We start from the raw sequence: 16,397 nt of genomic DNA, 5'->3' as shown, positions 1-16,397 counted from the left end.
AGCCCACTTCCGTGACCGCCGTTAGCGTTAAACTTCCACCGTTTTGGGACCGGAACCCAGCCACCTGGTTTATTCAGGCCGAGGCCCAATTTCATCTGTCCGGCATCACAGCCCAGACCACGAAATTCTATTACGTCATCGCAGCGCTTTCTCCATCCGCCGCCGACGAGGTCTATGATGTCATCGCTTCACCACCCGCGGATTGCCCGTATGACAAGCTGAAGTCCGCACTTCTCAAGCGAACGACCTGCTCCGACCGCGCACGTCTTCAGCAGCTTCTGTCTGCGGAGGAGCTCGGGGACAGACGCCCCACGCAGCTGTTACGGCGCATGAAGCAATTGCTCGGTGACGGAGCTGCTTCCACAAGTGACAGCCTCCTCAGAGAACTCTTTCTGCAAAGACTTCCGAGAAATGTGCAGATGGTCCTAGCCACTACGACACACCTTTCAACGGACGAACTCGCCACCCTCGCCGATGCTGTAATGGAGGTTGCTATTCCATCACCCTCCGTAATGCATGTGGAGACACCACACCCTCCTTTCCCAGAGCCCACACCTTCAGCCGTTTCGCAAGTGTGTACCCCCGCACCAACGCAAGACACCTCTCAGCACATGGCCGCCATTGAAAGCTTGACGCAGCAGGTGAACAACCTAACCCACCTTGTCGCGACACTGGCAGCGCGGAGCCGTTCCCCAAGCCCCCGGCGCTTCCGCCGACGATCGCTCACCCCTCGCGGCCGGCGCAGCCCAAGCCCTCGGTCCAACGGCATGTGCTGGTACCACCAGCGGTTTGGCGCCGAGGCCCGGCACTGTTTCCAACCCTGCTCGTGGTCGGGAAACGCCCCGCCCAGTCACTAATGGCGACAAGTGCACCGGGTCAACTCGAAAGTCGCCTTTTCTACGTTGTAGACCGTGTGTCAGGCAGACGCTTTCTCATAGATACCGGTGCCCACGTCAGCGTTATGCCCGCTAGCAAAGCCCATCGCAGCCGACAACCGTGTTTCACCCTACGCGCCGCCAACTCCACCACCATCCCGGTATTTGGCCAGCAGTCCCTCACTTTGAACCTGGGCCTACGACGAGACTTCCGATGGATTTTTCACGTAGCCGATGTCTCCCAGGCCATAATTGGTGCTGACTTTCTCACGCACTTCGGACTCCTCGTTGACGTCGCTCGGAAACGCCTTATCGACGCCACCACCCATCTTCAGGTTCACGGCATCCGGCATCGCATTCCACCCTGCCACAGCCTTTCTTACTGTGCGCCGGCGTCGCCCTACTCCCATATTCTGGAAGACTTCCCTGAGCTCACCAAGCCCCCCGACTGGACTCGCCCGGTCAAGCACGACGTCGTACACCACGTTGTCACTCAAGGCCCGCCCGTTCACTTTCGCCCGCGTCGCTTGGCTCCCGAAAAGTTCTCCATCGCTAAGGCTGAATTCGAGCATATGCTCGAGCTTGGCATTATCCGACCGTCAAGCAGCAGCTGGGCATCCCCACTCCACATGGTGCCCAAGAAGACGGGAGACTGGCGCCCTTGCGGTGATTACCGTGCCTTAAACCGCGCTACGGTGCCCGACCGATACCCCATCCCTAACATCTTAGACTTCACCGCTAACATCGAAGGCGCCACCGTTTTCTCTAAAATCGACCTGGTGCGCGCCTACCACCAAATACCCATGGCGGAAGACGATATTCCGAAGACCGCCATCATTACACCCTTTGGCCTCTACGAGTTCCTGCGTATGCCGTTCGGCTTGCGTAATGCAGCCCAGACATTTCAACGGTTTATTAACTCTGTCACCTTTGGCCTCCCGTTCGTCTATGCCTACATGGACGATATTCTGGTTGCCAGCGCCACCCCAGAAGAGCACGCCGAGCACTTACGAACCCTCTTCGCTCGCCTACAAGATTACGGCATTGTAATCAACGCCGCGAAAAGTGAATTCGGCGTCCCGGAGCTTGACTTCCTGGGTCACCGCGTTAACCAGCACGGCATCCTTCCTCTGCCCTCTAAAGTCGCCGCCATCAAGGATTGCCCCCGTCCCACGTCCGTCAAACAGTTGAGACGTTTCCTTGGTTTCGCCAACTTCTATCGGCGCTTTATACGATCTTGTGCTGCCACACTGGCCCCGTTGGAAGCTCTACTCTCTTCCCGAAAACGCGACGCCGCCACGCTACCATGGTCCGACGACTCTATCGCCGCCTTCGACAAAATCCGGCAAGACATCGCCGCCGCCACTCTTCTTGTCCATCCCCGGCACGATGCACCTACTTGCATCATGGTGGACGCTTCGAGCAGTGCTGCCGGCGCCGTCCTGCAGCAGCGAGTTTCTTCTGCTTGGCAGCCCATCGCTTTCTTCTCGCGCAAGTTCAAACCTGCAGAGACGCGCTATAGCACGTTTGGACGCGAGCTCCTGGCCATATTCCTAGCAGTGAAGCACTTCCGGCACTTCTTGGAAGGACGATCATTCACCATATATACGGATCACAAGCCGCTTACTCATGCTCTCTCATCTTCTGGTACCGGATATACACCTCGAGAAATCCGGCACCTGGCCTTCATCTCAGAATTCACCAGTGACATACAGCACGTGAGCGGCGTCAACAACCCCGTGGCCGATGCTCTCAGTAGAATATCCACCCTGATCACACCCACTACAGCGCAGTGCTCAGCCGTTCTGTCTCTGGACCTTCTTGTCACTGCTCAGTCATCTGATGAAGAGCTGGCCGTACTGCGCACGAAGCCCGCGTCCAACAGCCTCAAGCTTGAAGATGTTCACCTCCCCGGGGCGACGGCCGCCGTGATTTGCGACACTTCACAGGGCTCGCCACGACCTTTCGTACCCCTCGCATTACGCCGTCCCATTTTCGATCACTTTCACGCTCTCTCCCACCCCGGCGTCCGAGGCACACAAAAGCTCATAGGCACCCGATACGTCTGGCCGAATATGCACGCTGATATCAAGCACTGGGTGCGCACATGCTTGCCGTGCCAGAGAACCAAGACCCAGCGCCACACCCGTCTGTCGCCAGCACCTTTTCTGCCACCTGACGCCCGTTTTGACCATGTTCACATCGACTTGGTCGGTCCACTTCCGCATTCCCAGGGTTTCAACTACATCTTGACGGCCGTTGACCGTTTCACCCGCTGGCCGGAAGCGGTGCCCATTGTTGACTCCACTGCTCCAACAGTCGCATCCGCTCTTATCAACACCTGGATCTCCCGTTTCGGCGCACCATCCATCATCACGACCGACAGAGGTCGGCAGTTCGAGTCTGCCCTCTTCGCCGCTTTCACGAACGCATTGGGCGCCAAACGTATTCGTACAACAGCTTATCATCCTGCTTCGAACGGGCTCGTCGAGAGACTACACCGACAGCTCAAGATCGCCTTGCGTGCCACTCCTGATACACCCTGGCCCGAAGTACTCCCCGTTGCCCTTCTTGGAATACGCACAGCCCTCCGATCCGACCTTCACTGTACCGTCGCGGAGCTGGTTTGTGCGATGCGATGCCGTCAGAAAGCCGCTGCAGCCTGCGTATTCCGGCCCCTTCCCTGTGGCCACCAGAACCACCCACCACTTCACCCTCCTTATTAACGGCCGGCAGGACACAGTCTCCGTCCATCGCCTGAAGCCGGCGTTCCTCGACGTTTTCCTCAGCTCTCCCCTTCCCAGCAGCCACAAATCGACGGCACCCTCCTCCGTGGACAACCGCACAGCTCCACCTCTCCACCCAAGTCACCCGATTCCTCGACCACGCCACGTATCCTGGGCACGCAAGCTTGCCAGTTTTCGCTCCCTGCCCCCGTCAGGTCGCTAGGGGGGGAGCCCTGTAGCAGCCGCATCGCCAGTCCCTGACATCCAGCACCTGCCCGTGGCTCGAGTAAATAAACCTCCTCGGGCCAGTTGGAATCTGGTAACCGAGACAAACGGACTACTGCTTCCTGTCTCCTCTAATTCCAACAAGTCCTTCAAACTATATAGAGAGTTCCTCAAGATTAGGGAAGCTGCTGAAAAACAACATATACCAAGTGGTGGCGATGAACTCATGACAGAACTCATGAGGGCTTTTTCATCATCAAGGGATACAGCACCGGGGCTAGATTGCATAACATACGGTATTCAATGCTTAGGCACATGTCAAGTAAATCTCTGTAAAGTCTTCTTCGGTTCTTTAACTTTACCTGGAAGGAAGGACAGGGGCAGTTGCTCGTTGGAAAGTTGCGACTACTATTATTGCTTTATTATTATTTATTTTCTATATATGTATTTTTATTTATTGATTTAAGTCAGTAAAGGATGCATTCTTAGCCACCAGTTAAAGACCCATTGCTCTGTCCAGGAGAACTACTGCCTTAGTGAATACCAGTGCGGGTTCCGAGCAGGGCATTCAACAATGACTGTGTTGTTCATTTAGAAACTGCAGTCTATGAAGCGTCCATCTTGAAACAACATTGCATATCAGTGTTTTTTTAATTGGAGAAAGCTCGTGACACTGCAAGACTTGCATTCTCTTGGAATATGCGTTTTTTTGTTCTGATGTCTTGACAATTTTCTTCAAGGAAGTACATTTGGCGCCCAACTTGGCACAACCCTCGTGTCCTTTCATACAGGAAAATGGTGTCCCACAAGGTTCTGTCCTTAGCATCACACTATTTATTATTAAAGCCAGCTCATGATCAGTGCTATCTCGTCCTCTGTCAGGTATTCACTGCATGTAGATGTGTAGCAGTGCAGAAGACAACTATTGCGCTTGGCTTGTTCCATGCCACTTCCACCATCATTGCCACCTCGAATAAACATTAGTTCTCGTTCTGACCTTTGAGTTGCACCTCTTGCCTAGCTCTCTTACTAATTGGTGACCTGAATGGCATCCACAATGACTTCGTACTCCACACCAACAGGAACCTGATGTTCGGCATCACCCGGGGATGCTTCCTTCGTTATCAGCTGGCGATTCTGCTGCTTCGTCGCGCTCCACGATAGGCCACTATGTCGTGTGCTTGCCTATCTTCTGGAGAGCCAACCCAGTGGTATGGTCTCTTGGGTCAAATCAGGGAAGGATAACGGACGTATTTTTGTTACCGTTTCCATTTTTGTTACTGCTACATTCTCGTTTCCGTTATCTGTTTCTGATACCGGCCCTTCAATTTCGTTTCCGTTACGTTTTCGTTACTGTTTCCGGTAATGGAAGGGTTGTTACAGAACTGCGAGAGGACAGCCCTTCCGGCTCTGTCAGCACTTTGTTTTGCCCAAGTGCCTTCGGTGTCACGCGTACACACTACACAAGTAATTTTACGTCATTGGGATGTGCACACTTTGCAAGATTAAACAAAAAAATGTAGGAACGTGTCCTTAGTCTTCAGTCACTTAGAGTCCAGCAACTCAAGATGAGCGTAACCTTCATTCAATGTCGCATTCATAAGCAGACGCTCTCAGTAGAAATAATACTGTCATGGCCATGGTGAATTTAAAAAAAGGAACAAAGTACAAAATAAGTAACTAAATAGTAGGCTGTCATCCTCGTGCTATCATGGAGTATAGTCACGTGTTGATGTCATGGAGTTATGAGGACTGGGACGAGGTAAGTGACAGATGCACCCTCGAGATCCAATATTGCACTTTCTTTCTATGCTTTCGTGTAGTATTTAGAGTATTACAGGGAATGGAATCATCAAAAAAAAAAGAAAAAAAAATGAAAAGTCACTCAAATGTCATCGCACAACAGGTACAGTCATTAACCGAATTCAATACCGGATGATAAATTCGTTTCCGATTCTGTTTCCGCTAATGGAGGACCGTGGTATGCATTTCCGTTTCCGTTATCGTTACCATCTCCAATTTCAGTAATATACTGTTCCGTTGGAATCTCGACTCAGCTAACCAGATACTGTCATGTTGGGTGCGTCTTACCACAACAGATCGCCGCTGTCGCACTTGGCTCATGCCACGCCTCTTCCGCCATCATTGCCACCTCAAATATACATTGGTTCTCATTCTGACCTTCAGGTGCTTTCGGATCCCTTGCTTAGCTCTCTTTCAGATGATTTGCAAATATCATATTGTCTACGAACCTTGCCATATGGGAAGGACAGCTCCAACTTAAGCATAACAAGTGGTCCAATGAGAACTCCTCTTTTCTCCTGAGAATCATATACGTGTGTTCCGCTCACATGGCTAAGAGGATGCTTCCACAGACTACCTTAAAGGGACTATGAAACGATTTTTTTCTTCGTTTCGTTCGAAAGAAGACATTTTTCTGAGTCTAGAACCGAAATTTTACTTTCGTCGCGCGAGCGGATTTCTCGGGAGCGAATCTAAACGGAGCGGCGAAGGGAGGACAGTTGGCGCCGCGCCGTGACGAGCTGCCGAGCGGAGACACAACGGGTAACTTGACGCGACCACGGCCGGCTCAGCAACACGTCATCGTGACGTGTTGCCGAGCCGAGGAATCCCGCCAGGAGCATGCGCCGTAGGATCCCGCGTATGCGTTCATCGGAAGTGGAAATCTCCATGACAGCAGCTTTCGCGCGATCGGCAGATTTCGGCAGTGGCGGCAGCCACAGCGCGAGCTCGCGGCATTACTTGCCATTGTGCAACACCGGTGACGTAACGGGGAACCGAAGAGCGGTCCGTACAGTTACACCATCGACAGGGAAATATGCGCGGGAGAGGAGGAACGCGGAAGAGACATTTCCAGCGCGCGCTCCTCGCAGAGTGGAGCGATTTCGTCCGGAAAAATTTGTGGCATATTAGTTTCTCTGCGGAAAGAACAGTTTCCATCGAAAAAAAGTATGGGGGTTCGGGAAATTTCATAGTCCCTTTAAGGATTAATGACTGTGGTGTTGGTTGTGAAGTTGGAACACAAATTTCTTGGTCCCATATTTGACAGAAAGCTCAGTTTTGTAGCTCAAGCAAAGAACCTGAAAACATGAAATCTTTAACGAGAGGTTAGAGAGGTAGCAAGCGAGCTTTCAGTGTGCTAGAAGTCCTGTCACACAAGTCGTGGGGTGCAGATCGGAACACGCTCCATCGGCTCTATATTTCTGTCATCCCTTCGAGATTGGACTACGATGTATGGTTTATGGATCTGCATGTCCCTCTCTGTTGAAGTTCCTAGATCCCATCTGCCACTGGGGACTCTGCCTTATTGATGGAGACTTCTGTACCTCACCTGCAAAAGGCCTCCATGTTGAGTCAATTGAGTGGTTACTCTATGATTGTGTTTTTACATTGGAGCCCTCTATACTATAAAGATAAGAGGGTATGCATAGCATCCTGCTCTCCCATATATTAAAGGTACACATCTAGTACAGTATTTCCTTAATAAGCCCACCTTCATTCCTCCACCTAGTATGATAATTTCCCTGGACATTGAGCTTTATTCTTTCGCAAATTTTCAGACTTTGATCATAGAAGCCAGTAATACCATTCCCTCATGGCAACCACCCATCAGGTATGACACTATGTTAACAAAATACACCAAATGGGGAACAACAGGATTTTCAGCATCTAAAAGAAATCTTTGGGGACCATGTGGAAATCTGCTCAGATGTTTCAAAAACTGCCATTGGTGTATCATGTGCCATGGTATTGGGCAGGTACACAAAATCACATTGTTTAAAAGGTAATGCATCAGTCTTTGCTGCAGAAGGTTATGAAGTCGTCCTTGGTCTCACTTACATCATAGGACGCATAAAGTCATCAGTCTAATGGCGGTATTGGGTGGTCATTTCGTGGCAACTTTTTTTGCCAGATCCCGAGCAGTCATGTTCGTTTGGTAAAAACGCAGTAATCTCGCATGTTTGCTTGGTGCTTTCCAAGCGCAAGGAATTTGCAAGCTACCACTTTTCCCCCGGTATCACATCCGTACTGTGAGGGCGGCGAGGGCTAGCATCGTCCCGTACGTCGAAGTTCACGTGGGTTAGCAGACGAGTCCCAAAGCCGAGTGGAAACCCGAAGATGAGCGACCGCGGTACCCCTGATGTGATCCAAGTGACTGAAACCGTTAGATTCCTGGCACTCCTGTTGAGATGGCGTCAGTCATGTGGTCCGGTGCTGGCGCCAGACTACCAGTTTTCACATGCTAGGCCGTGTTCCCACAAAATGACCACCTGAATTCACCAATATACCCAGATTCTCATAGTTGCCTACATTCAGTATGTAGTATTCAGAAGCAGATAGAAGAATGTTATGGAAAGTAATTGTTCTGAGGCTGCACATACAGACAGACCAACACAATATAAGCCTAAAGTTGCCTGGGAACATGTACAGTTGAAATATGGCAGTCATCCAAAAAGTCAGCGGCAGGATTTGAACCACACATCTCTCGAATACCGGTTGAGCGCCTTTACCAGTTCGACCCTGCTGCCTTCCGACGACTTGCCTCAATTGACTGACGGGACACGTACTCACTCTGTTCACATGCTCTCCTAAATTTCTTCTCATTCACACATACATATATAAGACACAAGTACGAGGCAGCGGCATCTGGTGAACATAATGGAAAGTAATTGTTCTGAGGCTGAACATACAGACAAACACAACACAACACAAGCTTCAAGTTGCCTGGGGGCTTGTGCCGTGAGCGTAGCATCTGGCCTGTACAGTGGTAAAAAATTACCTGGAAGCAAACCTACTGACACAGTAGTTAGAACAGCTTTCTCTGCTGATGTAACCCTTTTCGGTTTTGCAATAACAATAATGAAACAATATAAAATATAAATAAGATAATAATAATAAAACGATAGATAAAAAAAATGGCATCATTTTTGTGGCACACAAAGCCAAAACAAACTCAGTGTGGTTAAGGCTAACATAGGGAGTCTGAGACTGTGATGTTATTGTGTAGGGTGAACGGTGCAAGCAACCATCAATGAGGATTGGGACGAGGTACTAGCGTGAACACGATCAGGAACTGAAAACACAGGAACAATCATAAATCAGTTTAATACCAGTGATTGATGAATAGATTTCGCAGTAATACCAGTGATTGATGAATAGATTTCGCAGTAATACCAGTGATTGGTGAAAGATGTCAAAGTAGACAAACTCTGGTTGCAGTCAAGCGGAATCTGAGCATTGAGGAGAAGATGGCAATTAGAAATGAAAACTTGAACTTCAAATACCAACACTTGAGACAGTGGGACTCAGCAATTGAAAGGAGGCCTGGAAAATAAGTTGAAGCGGTCAAAAATGTCTGAATTGGATGATGCTAAGGATGTCCATTGTTAGCAGCCTGTCAGGTCCAAGATCACAGTTGTCTGCCCCAGAATATCTTCTCAAGGATCGGTGCACGTTTTCTGCCGCCTTGATGCACGTATCACAGCCGCTGACCACGTACCCGCACTATCTCTTGGCGCTCAACTCATGACGGCTCAAAGCCGTTCGCATGATATCTTTAATACCTGATTGAGGCTCGAACATACATACATGAGACACGACTTCCTACGGAATGAAGAACCCCAGTGTGTACACCCTGCAGAGAGTGACTCTCTACTCTGCACATCTGCACACCCTTATATCTGTGTGCACTGTTTGTATTTGTCATCAACACCATTTTCGGGAATTTTATCGGTGCCGTATGCCACTCCACCCAGCCCTGTTGCTGGGTGATGAGCCTCTTTTACCCTTTAAAAACATATTGTGAAGAAGATCACGGATCACAATCATCCCAATCGCTCTGACCATCGCGCGAGACCACGCTCAATTCATTCTGGTCTTGGCTTCCGTCCTTTTCGAGTGTCATTAAAAACCCCTCCTCCATTGGCTACACCTGTCTCAGCTTTCTTCCTAACAGTATTTAATTTCTATAGAGATATTGGTTTCTTAACTGCTTTATAAGTCTGTGCAGCACTTTATTCTTTCACATTGATACATAAAGCATATATTTTAAGTTAACATCTAATCTTTTGCTGTGTTGCACTTCACCATTGTTTTGGTGCTCTGTAGCCTAGTTGCTTTTACGCCATTTAAATTCAATCATCATCACAAACACGCCACCAGGCACTGTTCTATTGCTCATCTTCATATCCTCATAACCAATAGTTTTACCTCTCCCCCCTCCTCAAAAACATACATTGTGCCAGGGATCACTCCCGGGGCTGGAGCTGTGGAACACAGGGTGCATCAAAAGTCCCATTTTTTTGTCGTAGTCTAGTAGTGTACGTTCACTTAACCCCTGTTTCATTGTGCTGTCTGTAGCTGAAGTGGTAAATAGCTTGAAAGCCCAGCACCCAAAAATAGTACTGAAAGTGAAGCACACTTCTCGGGATTGCTACTGATGTCTCCGTTTGACATGACTTGTAATGACGTTTGTAATGACTTTATGATCACCTATTTTCTTACCAAAATGATTGTGGTAGAGCAGATGCAGTGATGAAGATAACCAGGGGCAGATCTAGCATTTTTTTAAGGGGTCTCAGACAGCATGGTACCTACACTACCAAATGTTGCCTGAAACACTATATGATGAAAGTAATTAAGGGCATTTAGGACGTCTGCTCCCTCCTTAGATCCATGCTTGAAGATAACTCAATTGCCTGCCACAAAAGAAAGCTATCTTTGCTTGGTGTGTTTTCAGTACAATCAGTAAAACCCCAGTGCAGGGTAAAACACTTAAAATGATAAAGAGTGTTGTGAATTTAATGCAGCACTAAACAGCCCAGTTTTTAACGTTATTTAACATATTTTCAAATTGTGCAAATTCTTGACTATTGTGCAAATTGACATTTTCAGTAGAGTAAGTAATTGAGGCTACAACAAGTTTTAACCTTGATGTTTTTCTCTGTCTAGGGTATGGACTTGCGACAGTACTCCCTACAGGTGGAAAAGGATTTGCAGAATATTGAAAACCTTGCAATTGAAGACTGTACCCTTTTCAGAATCTGATTTATTTTTACCCTTTGAACTAAAATGGTGTATTTTTAAATTCAGCTTTGCTTGCATTTTTCCTATATGAGTACAAGATATTGAGGAAAGCTTGAACATTGCTAGTCTTCACAACCAGATAGTTGCTTGCGACCAGATCCTGGAGGTAATATTGCAAGATTTTTTTTCCTTCTTGACATTGCTTATGTGTGGGTCACATACAGCACATGGAAAAGATGCTGAAGACATTCCAGGAAGACCTAGGGAGCATCAGCCAAGAAATTCTTACGTTGCAGCAACAATCTGTTTCTATGAATATCCGCCTGAAAAATAGGCAGGTAAGAGAGAGAAACACTATCATTGCTTTGCAAGTGTCTGTTTTCATGTTCATTATTTTGCTTATCTGGAGATCGCTGCGTCAGTGTTCAGATGACATACCATACTTTTCGTTTTCATGCATTCGGACTATGTGTGTGTCTGTTTTCCTTTTAAGGCAGTCAGAGGACAGCTGAGCCAGTTTGTAGATGACATTGTAGTTCCAAACTCCATGATCAAGTAAGCTGGTTATACCAAATCTTTTATATGTATTTGTAGAGGGATACTGATGTGTTTACATCTGCACCAAACTGATGTTTGCAGTTCAACGTTATGGTTCTAACGTTATAATTCAAGCGTGGATAAAATACAAAAAGCTGCACACAACACGAATACCTGCAGCTCTAATGATAAGCAGTTGCCTTGATTAACTACAGGAGCTGCAGCAACATAAGGGGGTTGCCATGCTCAGTGAATTGTATGAATTTACTATATGGTGCTGTAAATAAGCCAACCACCAACCAACCACTTAACCAACTTGGACACGTCATGGCTAAAACTAATTTTTATTACCCTTTAAATCAACATGGAATGCTTCGTGCAACATGGCAGAAATAATAATAATACTTTTTTGTTTTTGATAAAGCACCTATTAACAATTCAGTAGAGGTCTGAGAATAGTATGGTGAACTATGTGAAAAGCATAAAGATGATGACACTTTGAGCACATACGAGGGTGGATCAAATATAAACGAGACTTTTGTTGTAGAGCGTGTTCTGTGAATTGGCACATGCTGCCAGTTCTGCACATGCTAGGTAGGTGGGTCAGTAGTTACGTGAGAAGCCGACCGTTCTCGTTACATTTCCTTAGTAGTCCGTCATACGATGTCTGAGAAAGAGGTACACCCGTCGGTTGCGCAATGTATTATTGTAAAGTTTCTTGCTCGTGAGGGTGTAAAAGTGACCAAAATTCTGCACAGATTGACGGCACAGTTCGGGAATTAAACACTGTCAAGGCTGCGTGTGTTTGCCTAGCGTAAGGAATTTGTCGAAGGCCGTGACGAGGTTGAAAACGAAAGTCCCTGTCAAAGCCAAGACTCAGCTGTCAGCTGGCAAGGTGCAACTGTTTTTTGGGATCAGCGCGGCATTTTGCTCATTGATTTCTTGCGCGATTGTCGCATCATCAACGCTACATATTAGTACTGTGAACCTTTGAGTGAGGTTAAACTTGCTTATTGCAGCAAAACACATTACCAACCAACATGCAACGCAAGTCTCCTCCATGACAATGCCAGACCCCACATTGCAGTCGTCACATGTGATTAAGAGAAATGGGCTGGACGCCACTGGAACACCCTCCCTAGAGCCCTGACTTATCGCCTTGTGACTTTCACCTGTTTCGTCCATTCAAACAAGCACTAAGAGGCCAACGATTCGACAACGACGCAGTGGAGGAGTTTGTGCGCAACTGGCTGCTGACACAACCCACTTCTTTTTATGAAGATGAGATAAAAAAGCTACCGGCCCACAGGGAAAAATGCATTTCTACATCAGGAGATAATGTAGAAAAATAATGCACACTTGGTTTATTTCTTACTACGTACAAATAGAAAAACGTAAAATGAAAGTCTTGTTTGTATATTCGATCCACCCTCGTATTGCATAAGAAAGAGATAGAAAATGTAAAAGGAAACATTTAGCACACTAATAATTGGAAAAGTGTGCACAGCAGTGGAATACTGACCATAAGATGCAATTATGTCTGCATCGTGATTGACACAAAGGCTGTTTAAACATAGATGATTTTTGGATGTAGCTTGTATACATAGTCAATATGGAAAATAGGATGAGATTTCAGTTCTTGTGAGGGTGCTTAAGAAGTTGACATAGTTGAAAATGGCATGTACAAGTCTATACAAAAAATGACAGTCGCTCGTAGCATGTAGGGTTGTCAAACAAAGTTTGTCAGGAGTATGCTCATTATTGTACTGCATACATTGTGTTGGCCATAAAGAACAGAGATAAAGTGTCATTGAACATTTTCTGTATCAGCAGAGTATGTTGATACAGTTCCATATTCAAGGGTTGGAACTACAGTGGAAAATAAACAAAATAAACATGTAAGTTGTACAACAGTCTCAGTGCTACATAAGGTAACACATAGTTTACGGAACAGAACTATTATATCCATCATTTGCATACAAAATGTTAGAGAGCTATGAAGAACACCAAAGAACCTAACAACTGATTCATGTCTTGTATTAGCTGATATGTATGTACAAGATTATAGCAACAACGTTTTAATGATGATTATTGGGGAGTTTCGTCACCAGGGGCAATTACAAGTGTAATATAGTATTATGTTGCCTTTGATTTTCTATTGAATGAAATAACAAGGGCAATATTCTCGTCAAAGTAATTGACCTCGATTACTTTGTGTCTCTCCTGTCATTAGTCGTCATGCCTTGGTGGTCACGCCTTCACGTAACGACCAATGACAGGCGAGACACAAAGTAATTGAGGTCGATTACTTTGACGAGAATAGGGTACCAGGTGTCTTCAGGATACAGTCAGTGCTCGATTTATGAACGATGACTGTTTCTAAAAAAATTTTAATAAACGGCGGTTTGGAATGAATGGAAGAATGCTAGAACAACAGGAAAGGCGTGAGTTTACGTCTATTTTTGAAAACACTCTGCGCTGTTATTCCTTCTGTGCCAATCTTTAAAAGGTGTTAGTAATCTAACTCTGGACTCGTTGATCCTGTTTTCAAGGGACTCTATTGCACCTGGTCATCACAACTACTTCACACATATTTTAAGGACTGTCATCACTGCTTTCACTCCTGGTATAATCTCTGTTGACAGTTTCATGAAGGCAATGTCTGGAAGATGCTCACAAATGTCTTTGCCAGTAGCATTTGAAATGTACTCCCTGGAAGTGATGGGTCCAAGATGCATAGCTGCCTCTGCAGTTCTGCTGTGATGATGACCTTTTCATTGATGACAAGATACAAGATGGTATAGGAGACAATAGGTGGCAGCTTCATTATCGTCATTACCCAGAATTTCAGGGGGAATTACAAAAACTATGGTGCAAAAGTAGTAGTCCAAGCAGCGGATTGTTTGATCTAGCCAGACACTTTTGGCACAGAACGCGAGATCAAAGTCAGAATAACGTGCTGAGCGCAAACCATTTCCCCGCGTTTCATGTTTTACCTGTCAGAGGGGCACACACCGGGCCCCAATCTCTCCATTGTTTACGCCTAAATAAGGACACTTTCCAGGAAAGCTAGGAAGCCCCAAACTTTTTTGGTATACAGTCATGTCTCGACTATCCGGACACCTCGGGAGTCGTCCCTTTTCGTCCGGATAACGAATTTCCAGGATAACCGGACCAAGCATACTTCCGGGGAAACCCGAAAAATTTGGGACAGCTCCAGAAAAGAAAACAAGGACAAGATCACTACTTGAAAAATTTGTGCGTAGTGAGCTTCTTGAAATTAGCAGGCACGCGTGTGACAGTATTTTCGTCACAGCCGCGGCACCAGCTGCGTCACCCCGCTGTTCAATAAAGGGCGATGTCTGAGAAAGTTGGTCCTGTGCATAGGTATGTTTTTGTCTTCTTGCAAATGCCCTTGGCAGAGGCAAAAAGACAGGCGATGCTTTCAGACGGCCTGGACTTTGACGTTCACATTGATGTGTGGATTTCTTGCGCTCCGTGAGTGCAGTGCACCTCTTTCGCTTATCGTCTACTATCTCCGTGTGCCCGCACACACCAAAAAGGAGTGACCTCAGAAGAAAAGAAGGTCAAACACTACAGAATGGCCCCGTGAGATGTGACCCTTTTCTGGAATAATTCGAACACAGCACATACCAGGGACAGAGGACGTTGACACTTTTCCGGATAAGCGAATCGGAATAACATGGGTCCTGGAAGATCATTCCCCGTACTTGCTGTCTGGATACGGATAATGAATTCCGGATAACCGAGACAAAATCCAATGGTACCAGGTTCGTTCCCTGTAATGTAGCCGGGATAACGAGGTTTCCGGATATCTGAACTCCGGATAAGCGAGACATGACTGTACTTAAAAGTTCCCACAGAATGGAACAGCAAATTTTAAAGATCTTACTCGCGGTGGTTTTCGCCCCATATAATGTGAAACATGGCAATTTCATCAAAGTTTGACATTTTCAAGACCAGCTTTGGAAATGAACCGGTCGATGGACAGTAATCCTTCGGTATGCATATGATAGAGCTGGTTTCGAAGTAATGCACATAAAAAATCTAAGATGTACTGTCTGACAAACGCGAGGACATAATATTTACGTGAGGCAGGGTCCACAGCGCAGACACGTGCGCCCATGAGCGAAACACATGCGGGGCCTGGACAATGTCCTTGTACAACGTATTAAAACGGCGATGCTTTTGGCTTTGGAAAAGTAATTGTAATTTTAATTGGTTAACTAATTATAAACATATTCACTGCCCTCCATGTACCCTGAAATGCTTCCCTGTACAGCCAGCCTTGACGATAAGCAGAGGCCAGGGTTATAAATATTTATTCGAGTAATTTCGCACGCATCTATACAACTGTGCACAATGCAGGCGTTCCACTACGACGTTCTTTGTGGCTTGAATGCCTGTATCCTTTGATCACTGTGTACACCTGAATGTTTTCGGAAAAAGACGTGGTTTTTACGGCGATATCTGGACAACTCACAGGTTGGAAAAAATGGTGCTTCCTTGTGTTAGGGACAACCTTTGCCCTTTCGTAGCGGTCTTTCAACATGTCTTGCTTGTTGCTTATTGCAGTCTTCGGCACCCATATCGGTTGAATGTTCTCGAGAGTTGAGCAAGCCCAGTTGTAAAGGTCAATGGGCTCAATATTTGGTGCTCAGTTGGCTTCTGAGTGCTCGCTTCAGCGGCAAGCCGCTTCACAATACCTCCGACTCCATCACACGGACCCCTGCCGTCGCATAGAAGTTCCATACTGCGTCTATACTGAAGTCGGAGTAAAGAGAGCAGATTTTCACAAAGCATTTTTTGTTTTTGCCGTTGTGCGACGAAGTGTCCTCCGAAGACAGTGGAGTTGGAGTTTGAATTGGGAAAGAAAAATATGCAGATAAACACTGATAAACTTTGTTCCAATTGCTTCCTTACTTTATTGTGCACGTTCTGTAGTTTTCGTTTTGCATATTTATCG

The 16,397-nt window shown here is 46.7% G+C and overlaps 1 protein-coding gene across 2 annotated transcripts in view; it reads left to right on the top strand.

Annotated features, from left to right (window-relative positions):
• LOC135388561 (vacuolar protein sorting-associated protein 52 homolog) overlaps window positions 1–16,397 on the top strand; it is a 128,926-nt gene that overhangs the window by 32,413 nt on the left and 80,116 nt on the right. For both annotated transcript variants that reach the window (XM_064618181.1, XM_064618180.1), the window contains exons 4-7: window positions 10,799–10,874; window positions 10,972–11,039; window positions 11,098–11,211; window positions 11,367–11,428. In XM_064618181.1, the coding sequence (XP_064474251.1) occupies window positions 10,799–10,874; window positions 10,972–11,039; window positions 11,098–11,211; window positions 11,367–11,428 (320 nt within the window). The remainder of the gene's footprint in view (window positions 1–10,798; window positions 10,875–10,971; window positions 11,040–11,097; window positions 11,212–11,366; window positions 11,429–16,397) is intronic.

The sequence above is a fragment of the Ornithodoros turicata genome, chromosome 3, assembly GCF_037126465.1.
Source record: "Ornithodoros turicata isolate Travis chromosome 3, ASM3712646v1, whole genome shotgun sequence".
In the NCBI taxonomy this organism is placed as follows: domain Eukaryota; kingdom Metazoa; phylum Arthropoda; class Arachnida; order Ixodida; family Argasidae; genus Ornithodoros; species Ornithodoros turicata.
Note: the sequence above shows the minus strand (reverse complement) of the source record. Positions and strands in the feature narration are given on the sequence as shown.